The sequence below is a fragment of the Thamnophis elegans genome, chromosome 3, assembly GCF_009769535.1.
Source record: "Thamnophis elegans isolate rThaEle1 chromosome 3, rThaEle1.pri, whole genome shotgun sequence".
Lineage (NCBI taxonomy): Eukaryota > Metazoa > Chordata > Lepidosauria > Squamata > Colubridae > Thamnophis > Thamnophis elegans.
In genome coordinates this window covers 59,402,826-59,417,577 of record NC_045543.1, presented here as the reverse complement: position 1 = coordinate 59,417,577, position 14,752 = coordinate 59,402,826, and the positions used below count along the sequence as shown (strand labels likewise).

At 44.6% G+C, this 14,752-nt stretch overlaps 1 protein-coding gene across 2 annotated transcripts in view; it reads right to left on the bottom strand.

The window, feature by feature from the left end:
• Window positions 1-7,250, bottom strand: part of SNX30 (sorting nexin family member 30) — a 43,098-nt gene extending 35,848 nt beyond the window's left edge. Inside the window, exon 1 of one of the 2 annotated variants that reach the window (XM_032213109.1) lies at window positions 6,607-7,250. In XM_032213109.1, coding sequence (XP_032069000.1) covers window positions 6,607-6,777 — 171 coding nt within the window. In that variant the 5' untranslated portion in view covers window positions 6,778-7,250. The remainder of the gene's footprint in view (window positions 1-6,606) is intronic. The other variant, XM_032213108.1, reaches the window with a different exon arrangement.
• Between the last annotated feature and the right edge of the window lie 7,502 nt (window positions 7,251-14,752).

Sequence of the window (14,752 nt, the reverse complement as noted above, 5' to 3'; positions counted from 1 at the left end):
GTGTCTAACCACACTCGGCCAAGTAAAGTATTCTATTCCCTATTCTACTCCTATTCCTATTCCTTATTCCCATTCCATTCCATTCTACGCTGGGGAAATCTGATCTAAAGGTTCTTGGAATTACAACTTCTAAACAAAGGATGAGGAATCTATGGATTTCCAGGACTACATTTTTAAAAAATTCCTTATGTTTGTTGGAGCTACTAAGTACTGGTTTGACATTATCTAGTTTCCCACTTTTGTCTTAAACATTAGAGGTGGTCCTCATTTACTAATTATCTCATTTATCAATTATTCACAGTTATGACAGTATAAACAAAAACTGTTTTGCTATCAATCCTGATTTTTAAAAAGCAGTTACTGGAGAATGCTTTAAAGTAAAATCTCAAGTTGCAGTCACATGTTTTGCTTAACAACTGAATGACAAATGACATCAAGTCCCTGTCATAGTCATGATTTTCCACTTAATGACCGCCGCACTTAGTGAGAAAACTGCTGGTCTCAATTCTGGTTGCTAAGCAAGAACTACTTGTATAGGTAAATTCCTGAGGGCAGATTAAAACACTAGCCTCTCCAACATCCATGGTTATTTTTTAAGATATAGGGGGCACTGTTCCCTCTAAGGTGCGCGGATGCGCGGCCGCGCACGTGGCAAGAAAACCCCACGGAGCAGTTTCTAACTGCCACGCAGTGATTTCTGCCAAAGCAAACGTGGGAAGTCCTTTGCAGGCAGATAGAACTGGCCGTCCGCAAAGGACCTCCGCAGACTTGTTTGATGAGCACAGAGCGTCTGACGGTAGTTTGTGCCGGCCGCGGCCGCTCAAACTAGCATCAGTCGCCCCTGTGTTCAGCAAAGCAAGCCCGGGGAGGTCCTTTGTGGGCGGCTAATCCTAGCCGCTTGTGCCCGGCACTGCGGCTGAAGTAACCCCCCCAAAGCCCCTGCCACCACCAGAATATCTGCCTCCTCCTCTTCCTCCTCCTCCTCCTCTAACAGCATTGGATTTGCCGCCCGATGCTGCAGCTGAGATGAAGCCGCCAAAGCTCCCATCAGCAGCACCCCTGCCTCCCCCTCCACGCGGAGCACCTGAGCTGGCCCACACATTATCCCTCCCCCTTCCTCCTCTGCTGTCCTTTTGAGGAGCCATGAGGCCACGGGAGTTAGTAGAAAGGCGACGGAGGGGGCGGGAGCAGGAAAAAAGGCCTCTTGGCTTCTGAAAAGCACGGCGGAGGTGGAGGCGGCGGCAGGGGTAACCCAGAGCCCAGCTGAGGTGCTCCAAGCGGAGCGGGAGGCACCGCTGCCGCTGCCATGGGCGGGGCGCCTGCAGGAGCTTTGGAGGCTTCACCTCGGCTGCAGTGCTGGGCAGCAAATGTGGTGGTCCTCTTGGAGGAGGAGGGGGAGGCGGCAGGAGTTATTCTGGTGGGGGGGGCTCATCAGCATCTTCAGCGGCAGCCCTGCCCCCTGTGAAAAAACCCAAAGATGGAGCAGATCCACGCAGATGATGTCGCCGCAACATGACTGGAGGAGGAATTCTGGGAGTTGAGTCTTAAGCTGTCAGGTTTGAAGATCCCTGTGTTTTTTTTTCCCTAAAGGGTTATGGGTGCAAGGATCTTGTAACTTGACAGCTTTAAGACTTGCATGCTTCACTGCCAGAGTTTCTGAGCCAACATGACTGGAGGAGGAATTCTGGGAGTTGAAGTCCACAAGTCTTAAAGCTGTCAGGTTTGAAGACCCCTGGTTTTTTTTTCTAAAAGGTTAGGGGTGCGAGGGTGCTGTAACAACAGCTTTAAGATTGGCATGCTTCAAAAGCCAGACTTTCTGAGCCAACATTTTGGTTGCTAAGGAGGAGCTTTGTTAAGTGATACTGATATTATATAACACTTTTAATTAAGCGGGTACCTTGAATAAACATAACTTTGAGTTTCAAATAATACTGATTTCGTTGTTTTCTTAGGTGACATCTGTGAAAAAAATTCAGGTGCTCAGGCATGAAAATATGCCGCTCAAACACTATACTTTTCTGCTCATACTGAAAAAAAATTAGAGGGAACATTGATAGGGGGACCAACATCAAAGGTAGATTTACACCATGCTCTTTCTCCCACTCCAGCAAAGAAATATCTTCTATACTTGGTCTATACATCACAACATTATCTAAATAGAGCTGAACATTTGCTAAAATAGCCCTCCAGACCAGTAAGATTACAGATACTGAGTGATGAGAATAAGGCCAAAACTAGAATTTTGGTCCCTAAGCAATGTGTCCCTTAATTATGTCATCATGTGACCAGAATTTATCATTTTTACCATAGTTGTTGTGAACCACATTTTCATTATGCAATCCAGCTTTCCCTACTGACTTTGCTTGCCAAAGGTCAGCTGGGAAGATTTCAACCCAGGATCACAAGGCCAAAGGATGCTGCAACCATTGTAAATACTAAGTCAGTTGCCAAACACCCGAATTGTGATCATATGACCATGAGGGTGGTACGATGGTTGCAACTTCAAGGACAGATGACAAGTCACTTTTTTCCACCAGTGTTGTAACCTCAAACCATGATTGAACAAATGGTTAAAACTTCAGGTCTACCTGTATAGCTGCATTCTGTGGTTATATTGAACAAATGCTCCTTGAAAAGAGAACTTTGAATTATGCCCCTCGATAGCAACACTACAGACTTACAGTTTACAACTGAGTAATCCAGATCATTTGGAAGGTAGATCTATGGAGAAAATCTTTCCTCGGGAATAAGAGGCTTGGCACACTAGTTTATAGCAAAAGTTGCATAGCTGGCTCTTGAGAAATGGCAAATTCTGGCTTCACATTCACAAAATGAAAGTGAACCTGTTGCTTGTTCACATGCCAAACTTATTTGATACCTCAGCAAAAAACATGCAGGATCTGCTGTGTGATTACTGTAATTATCTTGTCTGTACAATAACCTCAATTAAGACCTTAAGGTCTGAAGATGCACTAAAGGATGTACTCATTTGGAAAGGATCTTTTGTTTTGTTTTTAAATTGTAGTTTCCAAGCTATAAAGCAAAAACATGAAACAAAAACCATTTCTTATTCAGTTTGTTTGTTACAGTCACTAATGTTGCAGTATTAGTTTATCAATCTACATATGATCTCTATTGACAATACTGCCTGAACAATTAAGGCCATTCATTAGATGTTTGGCTGGTTACATTTTGCAGTCCGGTTTTATTTTATTACAGCTGGCCTTTTAAATTACCGTATTTTTCGGAGTATAAGACGCACCTTTCCCCCGCCCCCAAAAGAGGGTGAAAATATGGGTGTGTCTCATACACTGAATACAGCATTTTTGGCCTCCTGAAACCCCGCCCCCTTTGCAAAAATGGATGTGGAGAGGGATTGGGAGGCCTGCAAAGGGGGCCTGGGGAGGGCAAAACCGAGGGGGAAACGGGCCATTTTTTGCTCATTTTTGCAACCCCACAACCCCCAGGAGCACTTTACAAGCCTCCCAAAGCCTATGCATCAATGTTCCCTCTAATTTTTTTTCAGTGTGAGCAGAAAAGTATAGTGTTTGAGCGGCATATTTTCATGCCTGAGCACCTGAATTTTTTGCGGCAACATCATCTGCGTGGATCTGTTCCATCTTCGGGTTTTTTCACAGGGGGCAGGGCTGCCGCTGAAGATGCCGATGAGCCCCCCCACCAGAATAACTCCTGCCGCCTCCCCCTCCTCCTCCAAGAGGACCACCACATTTGCTGCCCAGCACTGCAGCCGAGGTGAAGCCTCCAAAGCTCCCGCCCATGGCAGCGGCGGCGATGCCTCCCCCTCCGCTTGGAGCACCTCTGGGCTCTGGGTTACCCCTGCTGCCGCCTCCACTTCCACCGTGCTTTTCAGAAGCCAAGAGGCCTTTTTTCCTGCTCCCGCCCGCTCCGTCGCCTTTCTACTAACTCCCGTGGCCTCATGGCTCCTCAAAAGGACAGCAGAGGAGGAAGGGGGAGGGATAATGTGTGGGCCAGCTCAGGTGCTCCGCGTGGAGGGGGAGGCAGGGGTGCTGCTGATGGGAGCTTTGGCGGCTTCATCTCAGCTGCAGCATCGGGCGGCAAATCCAATGCTGTTAGAGGAGGAGGAGGAAGAGGAGGAGGCAGATATTCTGGTGGTGGCAGGGGCTTTGGGGGGGTTACTTCAGCCGCAGCGCGGGCACAAGCGGCTAGGATTAGCTGCCCACAAAGGACCTCCCGAGCTTGCTTTGCTGAACATAGGAGCGACTGACGCTAGTTTGAGCGGCCACGGCCGGCACAAACTACCGTCAGTCGCTCCGTGCTCATCAAAACAAGTTTGCAGAGGTCCTTTGCAGACAGCCAGTTCTAGCTGCCTGCAAAGGACTTCCCCACGTTTGCTTTGGCAAAAATCACTGCGCGGCCGTTCGAAACTGCTGCGCGGGGTTTTCTTGCCACGTGTGCGGCTGTGCGGCCGCGCACCTTAGAGGGAACAGTGCTATGCATGCCATGTTTTTTGCAAAAAAGGCCAATTTTTGCAAAAAATGGTATGTTTTTGCTCATTTTTGCCCTCTCCCCCAGCCCCCAGGAGGACTTTGCAGGCCTCCCAAACTTTCTGCATGCCCCATTTTTTTTACAAAAAACGAGGCATGCAGAGGGTTTGGGAGGCCTGCAGATTGCAAAAACTTCTTTTAATTTACCTTTTCAAAATCTTGGTGCGTCTTATACTTGAATGCATCTTATAGTCTGAAAAATACAGTAATTGTTTATGTATAGCATTGTGGTTTTGTTTATTGTGCTGGAAATTATAGGCTGTTTTCTTATTATCACTAACTTTGGGAGACCGAAATGTTGAATAGCAGCTTGGAAAAACTTATAATAAAACACATCAGTCAATACACGTATCATTTCTGAAGAAACAGACAACAACTGTGAAAATTAGGTCAAGAAAGTTTGCCATAATATCATACATATTCTTACAGTTAGCAGGAGAGCCTCAGGAGAAGGAATGATGGTAAATCTTAGCCCTTAATTCTAACCATATTACTTGTTGTTGTAGGTATCCTGCTCCACAGGCAATCTATAAAGGAGTAATATCTGTTGCTAAATATGGTTTCAGATCAGCTCGGATAAGGGAAGGAACGTGGCTAGCAAAGCATCAGTCTATATTATCTAAAAAATGTAAGTAAGGACTTGGTTATCCCAGCAGGCCTGGGGACTCCAAGGGATGGGTGAACTCATGAGGTAGCTCCACTGTTATTAATATTCTGCCATCTATTATTCTTTCTTGCTCAGTTTTGTTTTTATTGATTTAAATGTTTTTTTTAATAATGAATTTAGATAAATGTTTTATATTTATTGTTTTACTGGATTGTTGCACATTGCCCATAGTCTGTGAAATGGGCAGCCATAAAAATTTCAATAAAAATAAACCATGGTTTAAAAGCTGCAAGAGGTGGATTCACACAACACACGGAGCCAAAGACAAATTACACTAGACAGTGCAATGCTCTTTTCCTTTTCTAATATTTTAGGTCAAGCTATTCACAAGCTATTACTGCAGTCTACCAATGGGGCAGAGAGAAAAAAGGCAGACATGGTTATCCCTACAACCTTCCCTTCTCTAGCAACCCGGGGAATAAAAAGCGGATTACTATTTGCGGCCAGTCCTGTTGGTCTCTTCCCTGTTTTGACAAAGATGCAGTGACATCATCCTCACATGGACTTTCACTGATGAGAGAAGATTCTGAGCAAAACTTTACAGAAAAGTGCAAGGGGAACAGCTGCAGACAAAGGCAACAAGTCCATTGCTCCATCACAACTACTCAGTGAAAGAAGCATAGTAGTTGTAAATGTTATGGGGAAGGAAGGAGGAGGAGAGGAGGCAAAGACCCAATTCTCCCTGTAGCACATAGTAAAGTCAAGCGGAAAAGGTATGAGCAGCTACTACCTTCATTTGACTTCAGTTTAAAACTAGTGCACCAAACATCTTTGTCTGTCAACCATACAATTGACACCTCTTCTTGAAGCTATTAGGAGAGGGCTGCCCTTGAAAACAGGCGAGATATCACAAATGAATGCAAGCCACTAATTTACGTGACCCTTTAAGTGTCACCAGAACTGGCTCCTCAAAGGGCCCGATACAGAGACTGCTTCACCGCTCACTATGTTTACAATTATACTCCACACGTTTATGAGACCAGGGCAAACTGTTAACGGCGAAACTGAGCTCTGCACCAACCCATACACCCCGCGTCCCACCGGCCAAAGATCCATGAATCCCACGACACGAATAACATACTGACGTTTCACAGCCCTTCCACGCATGATGGCTCTCGCAGGACCTCTAAACTTGCAGACCCTGCGAATAAAAAGGCCACCGATCTGCACGGAAACTTGGCTCCCCCACCCGACAAAGGGGCTGTCACGAGAACCAGATCAGCCAAGAGTAGGATCCCCACCATTTTGGCTCAAGAGAGAAGTAGCTAACAAACACAAACACACACCCTCCGTCCATGTTTGGGTCGCTGGGCGATCCTCGTTTCCCCGAAATGTAAGAAAAGCGGCCGCGTCTTCCCGTAAGCTCAAGCCGGAGGGCCCTGGAAGGGGGGGGGGGACTCCTCGCCACCCTACCTTGTCGGCGATGCTGCGGGGCAGTTGCAAATCCGGGCTGGGCGTCAGTTCCACGCTGAGCTCCTCGCTGCTGGAGGCGGCCAGCGGGTGCGGGATGTCCTGCAGGGATTTGGGTCCGGACGAAGGCAGCGCCTTGGGAGTCCCCGCCCCGCCATCCCCAGCTACAGACATGGTGGAGGCGGAGCAGGGGCGAGCCGGAGCCGAAGGGGAGCCCTCCGCAAGCTTCGCCGAGGCCGCTCGGTAACTCAGCGGGGGAGCCGCGGCCTCTGCAAAGCCGCCTCCGCTTCTCCGCGGGAGGAAAAGGCGGAAGGGACGCGGCCTCGGCGGTGGCTTTGCAACGGGGACGCCGTCACCAGCTGCCTCCTCCCGCGGGCAGAGGACTCCCCGCCTTCCTTCCCTCAAAGTCGCGGAAGATACAACGTAGCGGCGGCGGCACCCGGAGCAATTTCACCCGGGGAGACTCCGCCCTCGGCCGAGAACTGGCGGCCATAGGCGGAGGGGGGGAAATCTGCCGCTGCTTCCTTCGCGCGTTGTCGCCCCCGCCGACTGCGCCTCGTTTCCCCGACGTTCTTGAGGGACCCTTCGCCAAGCCATCCACGCTTGCGCCGGAGCTGTTTGGAGGCCTTTGGCTCTGGCCTGGCTGTGACCTCCACGACGGTCTTGGCATAACAAATAAGCCCTCCTGGCAACAACAGCATCTTGGACACAGTGTGCCAGCCTCTCTCTCCACCCCACCCCCTTGCCGTCCAGTTTGTGGACTACCAATTCCATCAATTCCAAATAGCATTGGCTGGGAGTGGTTAGTAGGGGTGGTTCAGTCCATGTAAAGCAGGTGTTCCCAGACTTTTCTATACCCTGCACCCCTAGAATCCTTCTGATGTATTCTCGCACCCCTTACAAAAGTAAATAATTATATGCATATAATTATGCATATACAAAGGGACGCGGTGGCTCAGTGACTAAGGCATTGAGTTTGCAGTTTGGCTGTTGGAATCCCTACTGCTGCGTAACAGTGAGCTTCCATTACTTGTCCCAGCTTCTGCCAAACTAGCAGTTTGAAAGTATGTAAAAATGCAAGTAGAAAAATAGGAACCACTTTTGGCTTTGAAACAGATGAGGAATGCCCCCTAGAGTCGGGAACGACTAGCACATATGTGCAAGGAGAACCTTTACCTTTATGCATATACACTATCATTTTGAAACTTCTAAACCCGGGTTGGGAACCCCTGACCTGAAGGATTTAGTCCAGGAGAGGATGCTAGAATTTGGTATGTCTAGTTTAATGAAAAGAAAGAGGGGGTGACATGAGAGCAGTGTTCCAATATCTCAGGGTCTGCTACAAAGAGGAGGGGGTCAACCTATTCTCCAAAGCACCTGAGGGCAGGAAAAGAAGAAATGGATAGAAACTAATCAAGGAGAGAAGCAACCTAGAACTAAGGAAGAATTTCCTGATACAATTAATCAGTAGAACAACTTGCCTCCAGAAGTTGTAAATGCTCCAGCACTGGAAGTTTTAAGAAGAGATTAGATAGCCATTTGTCTGAAATGATATAGGGTTTCTTCCTGAGCAGAGGGTTGGATTAGAAGACCTCCAAGGCCCCTTCCTACTCTGATATTCTGTTCTGTTATTCTAATACAGGAGCCCTCAAACTACGTCCTGGGGGCCAGATACGGCCCGCCGAAGTCATTAATCGGTTCTACCACAAAACCGCGGACGACAAAATCGCGGTCGACGAAAGCGCGTATGTGACGTCATCACAGCGCGACGAAAAAGATCGAAAAAGATCGAAAAATGTAAAAATAAAGCTAAAACCTTCCCCTAACCCCCCCAAACCTAACCCTAAACCTAACCCTAACCCTAACCCTTAACCTAACCCTAAACCTAACCCTAAACCTAACCCTTAACCTAACGCTAAACGTAACGCTAACGCTCTAACCCTAACCCTTAACCTAACCCTAACCCTAACCCTTAACCTAACCCTTACCTTTATGTGAATCGGCTTGCTGTAATTTAATTTTTATTTCAATTTTTCGATCTTTTTCGTCGCGTTGTGATGACGTCACATACGCGATTTCGTCGACCGCGCTTTTGTGGAACGCGCTTTTGACGGGTCACGCATTAATCCGGCCCACGGAACCATGAGGCTGCCCTACCCACATCGCCCTGCCTATCTCCCAGACCCCACCCGCCTTCTGGAGGCCAGAGGGGGCAAAAACAGACCCATTTTTTCCTCCCCGGCCTCTAGAGAGAGGGAGGAGGGAGGACAAGAGAGAGAAACACACACACACACACAGAAGTCCCTCATATGCACCCAAGGCAGCCACATCCCTTCAGTAACCTGCTCTCCACCCCCAGGAGCGAAACAAATTAAAATTTCATTTGTGTGCATTGTTTGGACTGCTAAATTGGCCTTGCCTAACCGGTCACATGACCACCTAGCCATGCCCACCCAGCTGGTCTGGCTCCCCAACAGTCTGAGGGACCATGAATTAGGCCCATTAAAAAAGTTTGAGGAGTTCTAATATATCTCAGCTACCATAGTCAAAAAGGAGATTTGGGTTAAGGGGGGAAAGTAGGCAATTTTTCATAGGAATACCCTTTCCCCATCATGTCACCCTTGGGCTGTCAATTCTAACTAAAACCAATGCTGAAAAGTTCTTTCTGTTCCATAAAAATCCACATGTGAAACACTTTGTATGGATGGATGACCTGCCAGAACATGGGGCCTCAAAGAAGAACACCTGGTGATGATGCATACTTGCCTATAAAATAAGGTTTCCCATTTATAAACTGAATTACCATCATCTGTATGTGCTTCAGAAAATGTCAGTAGACAAGTAGATGTTGGCTGAACTCAGAAACTAATCAAGATTGAGTCTGGTTAAAACCTGGGTAAGAGACCACCTGAGATTTGCAAGGCTGTTGACTACTCTTGGAAGTAAAAAATGGCTACAAATAAAGCAGTAACCATTTTCTGAAAATATCATGGAAGTAGATTGTTTAAAGAAAAACCACAATATTGACTTTTCCAAGAAAACTGGAAAATATTATATTGAGCAGAAAGAAATATAATATTATACAGCAATATCAAAGCTGGTTGAATAATTTCTCAGTCCCTCTGGAAATCACTATTAATTTGACTCCTGAATGGAGCAGAATATCACCTGAATTTACATAAGTTAATTAGTACTGCAAGGACCTTATTTAATCCTCAAACTGCCTTCTAAAAGGGACAGGGTATTAAGACATGTATGTTAAGGACATGTATGATACAAAGGCAACACTGGGATGAGGTATCAAAAAAATCAGCACGTCAGCTGCAATCATACAGTCAAATCTGCCTTGGTTTTTTTAATATGTGAATGATGTCTGTAGGGAAAAAGACAAGGACATCCCAGGGGGGCTGATTAAAGCATATCAGAAAAGTTAACCTTACAGATGGCAGCTGTTGTTCTTTAAAAGGGGAACTTTGGAAGGAGGAGGTCCATCAGTGAGATCAAATCGGTTCCCTTCCAGGTTCATAAGAACGGAGATAACATACATTTGAAATACAAAGTGGACATCTGTGAACAAATTCACAGGGGTAGATTAAGGAAAAGGTCTGAAATCCAAGGTAGTGTACATCAAGGATCCCCAATTCCCAGTCCATGGACTGGCACTGGGCCGCAGCATGCCAGAAACTGGTCCGCACAAACAAGCGAAGCCCCATCCACGGGATAAAGGCAGCATGTGAAACCACACCCTCTCCGGTTCATGAAAAAAAACTCCACAGAATTTATCCCTGGTGCCTAAAAGGTTGGGGGGTGCTGGTGTACATGATCTTGGTTGGCCTCAAAAGTTAAGCTGGTGTCTTGTTATGGGTAGTCTCTTTAGTTCAAACAAGGTTTTTGTAGGAGGCACTTCCTGAGAGGAAAAAAATATTGAAAGACAATATTCAGCCATATGCCTTCAAATGTGTCCAAAGGAAAATAGAGCAACAATCCTCACTACCTACAAATTGTTTTTTATTGTTTCAAACTGTTATATTGTATCATTCAGTTGTTTTATATTGTGTTAACTGTTTGTAAGCAGCCCAGAGTAATATAATGTGATGGTTAGCTATAAATGGAAAGAAATAAAAGGTACAAAAAAATAGAATAAAATTATACACGTTTATTAGAATTACAACAATTGCTTAAAAGTTGAATTACATCATTATTTAAATAGTGCTCTATTATTTTACATTACATATAAAAGAATAATTAAAAACTATCGAAATTCTTTACATTTAAAACAAAGTTATAATTACGTAGCTATATAGATACGTACTGCTTTCACTCTTTGTTACTTCTTTTAACTAGGTTCAAGATGCTTTTTTAGACTAGTGGGGTGGTCTATTTTCATGTTTGTCTTGCGAGCCCTCTGACTCATCTGAATATGATGTTACTTCATCCACAATGTTCACCATAGCATTGGAGGATGTTACTTCATGTTCATCTGTTTGTGTACATCTGGCTTGACCTGGAAGCTGGTCTCTAGGATTGTAGAATGGAGTGGGGAAATAAGTACAGTCAATTTATCACGTGATTTAATCTCATTCATATCATCAAAATACCTTGCTATGTATCTTACTAATGATGATTTTAAAAGCCACCAGGTATGCACATGTATGTACACTCTTCTTAGTTGTGCCTACAGCAAAGGCCCAAATTGTTAAAAAAAACAGGAAAGTGAGCAAAAGTACTTTTTAGGTCCATTATATCCCATTTCTGTATTCCAGTGTTTCTCAAACTTGGCAACTTTAAGATGAGAGGACTTCAACTCCCAGAATTCCTGTCAGCCTTGGGGGACGGGAGGGATGTGGGGGGGGGATTCTTTCTGGTTGGAGAATTCTGGAAGTTGACGTTCCCTTATCTTAAAGTTGCAAGGTTGAGAAACATTGTTGTATTCAGAGGCTTCTTAGTTTTTTCATAATCTTTTTAAGTTTTATGTTTATGTATTTATTGCAATTTCTGTGCTACTCCAAAAAGACTCCAAAGGAGGGACTACAAGAATATAAAAATAACAAATTCCCCCCCAGTTGAAAGCACAGAACCTCAATGCATAAAACCAGATACAGGTAGTTGTCAACTTACAATAGTTCATTTAGTGACCGAAGTTTGCAGTACAGTGCAAAGCCTCAGCCAGCCTAGCTTGGCCCAGTCCAGCCCCCTTCACTGCTTTGCACTCTGCCTACCTAACTGACCTTCGCTGTTCTCGCTGCTGCTGAGATACACCTGACCTGACATAACTGTATATAAAGCAGTTGTCAACCCTGAAGCTGACCTGAATGAAGCCATTTTGAGGCTTCAGTGTTGCCACACTAGAGCTGAGGGATACGGAGAGGGGAGTAGAGATAACTGGGGTTTTGAAGCCAAAACAAGATACTTTCTCCTGGAAACCAAGGTCATTCTCACACCTGGTCAGAGAGAGGAGGAGGAGTGATGTTACCGGGTAACAGGACTGCGCCTTGATTGGACCATGTGACTGTTTGGGGAAGGAGAAATTTTTTAAATTAGGTGAATACCACAGGAACCTTCAGAGTTGGTTTTCACCAGAACTGTGCCAATATGATATACCTAATAAAACTATTCTTTGAGGAGTCTCACTTGCTTCAAGGTTTTGTTTGCTATGGGTATATTACTTGTAACCTGACAGCAGTTCCTGGTCATGCCAGGCCTTCTTCCCAAGGCCACTTGTGCCATTCTCAAATAGCGCACACTATTCATTCTCCCAAGTAGTGCACTCTGTTCTCACAATGCTTCAAAAGGCCGTCGGAAAGCTTTGGACCTCCCAAGAATGAGCAGACTATTTGTAGACTGAATGATGACAAGACATTACAGCAAAAGGCTGCAAAGTCAAATGGCCCACTTCAGATTCTTAGTCATTTTATCGGGCTTCTTTCAAAGTCTTCAATTTGATTTTATTATCTCATGTTTTCCATTCTCTGTCTCCAAACCATTAACAGACACAAATCAGACATCATTTGCCCTTCAAAGATATTTCTCTTTCCACCAATCTGGCAGCTGCTCCGAATTTGCTAACAGATTCCTTCCATTTATCTATACCACCCAAGATCAGCATTTGGTTGCTCAATCGATCAACCAACAATATTTGCAACTGCTTCAGTCAAACTGCTCCAAGTCCAGGCAGTGAGCAATGAAGAATTAAAAAGTCAACATAAGACTATGCATCATCATCATCATCATCATTATCATCATCAAGACTTGCTGAGGGAAAATGGTTTTAAGCCCCTTCAGGTAGGCAGGGAATATCTCATCATGTAATTATGTGGGGCCTACAACAAGAGTCTGGAATGGCCCTGATTATTATGAGCCACCCAGCCAGATACATTATATGCTGGTGACACAGTGGTTAAAATCCAGCACTGCAGGCTAACTCACTGCTCACTGCAAGCAGTTCGATCCTCACCGGTTCAATTTGACTCAGCCTTCTATTCTTCCGAGATGGGTAAAATGAGGACCCAGAATGTTGGGGGCAATATGCTGACTCTGTAAACCACTTAGAAAGGGCTGTAAAACACTATGAAGCAGTATATAAGTCTAAGTGCTATTGCTATGCTTAGATCTCAGTCAGTTGTTTTTAAGATCACCTGCCTTAAAGTTATTGCTGTTGCCCTGTGTTTGTACCTCTGGAAATATGCTAAAACCTTCCTCCATTTCGATCAGCAATGGCATATCTTACTCTAGATATTTATAATATTTAGCTAGTGCTACACAAAAATGCATATGGGTGGAATTACCCCTTTAGAAGGGATACCTGAGGGGTAAACCTACCTCTTTTCTTTGGTACATTCATAGATTCCAAAGGCAGAACACACAAGAAGAATTAATGAAACCAATAACGTAATAATAGAGATGGGAAGCAGTATCTTTTCCTCAATTCCTTTTTTCTGATGAACTTGGCCACTTCTTTCAGCCTGATGTAATCTGTCTGAAACTTAAACATAATGGAGGTTGGGGAAAATAAAAATGTTATTAAATGAGTCAAGTGGACATACTTAAATGTAATTGCATGAAATAATTACATTATCTATTTTATAAAATATAAACTAATCATAATTGCAAAACTAATACTCAATTCTTTTCCATATGCTGATTTTGTGTCTGTAGAAGAGGAGGAAGAGAAAAGAATGCAATGTGGAACCACTCAAATACTTATCTTTCTTTGTAGCCTGAAACAGAACAATTCTACTATTTCTTATGTTTTATCTATTATTGTGACTTACAAACCCACTGTGTATATGTATACATGTGAGTGCTTGAGTGAAAAAGAAACAGAAAAATCTCTCCTACCATATATTGAGTTTGTGTCAGTACACTGCATATGTCTCTTGGTGGGATATAGAAAACTTTGATGGTTTTCAGAATAATTTCTAGATTAGAGATTCCAGCTGTGAATGTGTCCAAATAAAACAGGACTTTAATTATATGAACAGCATACTGGCCCAAATGTACAAAAACAGACTAGCACTGTTCTTGCTATTAGCCACATATGCTGCATATGACACAGGTGTGACCAAAACTGAGGTACAGTTGACTCCAATCCTGCTGCTTTTCTGAAAGGCCTTTAAAAATTGGTTTTGTGGGTCTGGGGACCACAAATGAAGATGGAGGTGATCAAGTGATGTTGTTGCTGCCACGAGGAGTGGGGAGGGTTTTTATTATGGTAAAAAAAAATTGTGAAGGTCAGGATGGGGAGAAACTAATTTTGATTCAGCCCTGGGAAGATGGCTTTGGGTTTTAGCCCTCCAGAATTTGGTGATATGTCATTCTTAATTCTGGATGGGGTTGAATTTCCCTGACTGAGCTGATATGCAATTTGAGTTCCCTCCTGAACTCATGGGTCTCATTCATGGGCCTTTGCACAGATTCATCCTTTCTGGATTGGAAAGCCATGCTCACAGACATTCCTGCCTCGGTGACTTCCCATTTGGATTACTGAAATGTGGTTTGCAAGGGGCTGCCCTTGAAAATCATACCCAAGCAACAACTGGTCCAGAATTCAGTGTTGCACTCAATGCTGGATGCTTCTAGGCTCACCCAGGTTACACGTCTGTTGTGCAAGCTGCACAGGTTCTCAGTTTCTTTCTGGATGCAATTCAAG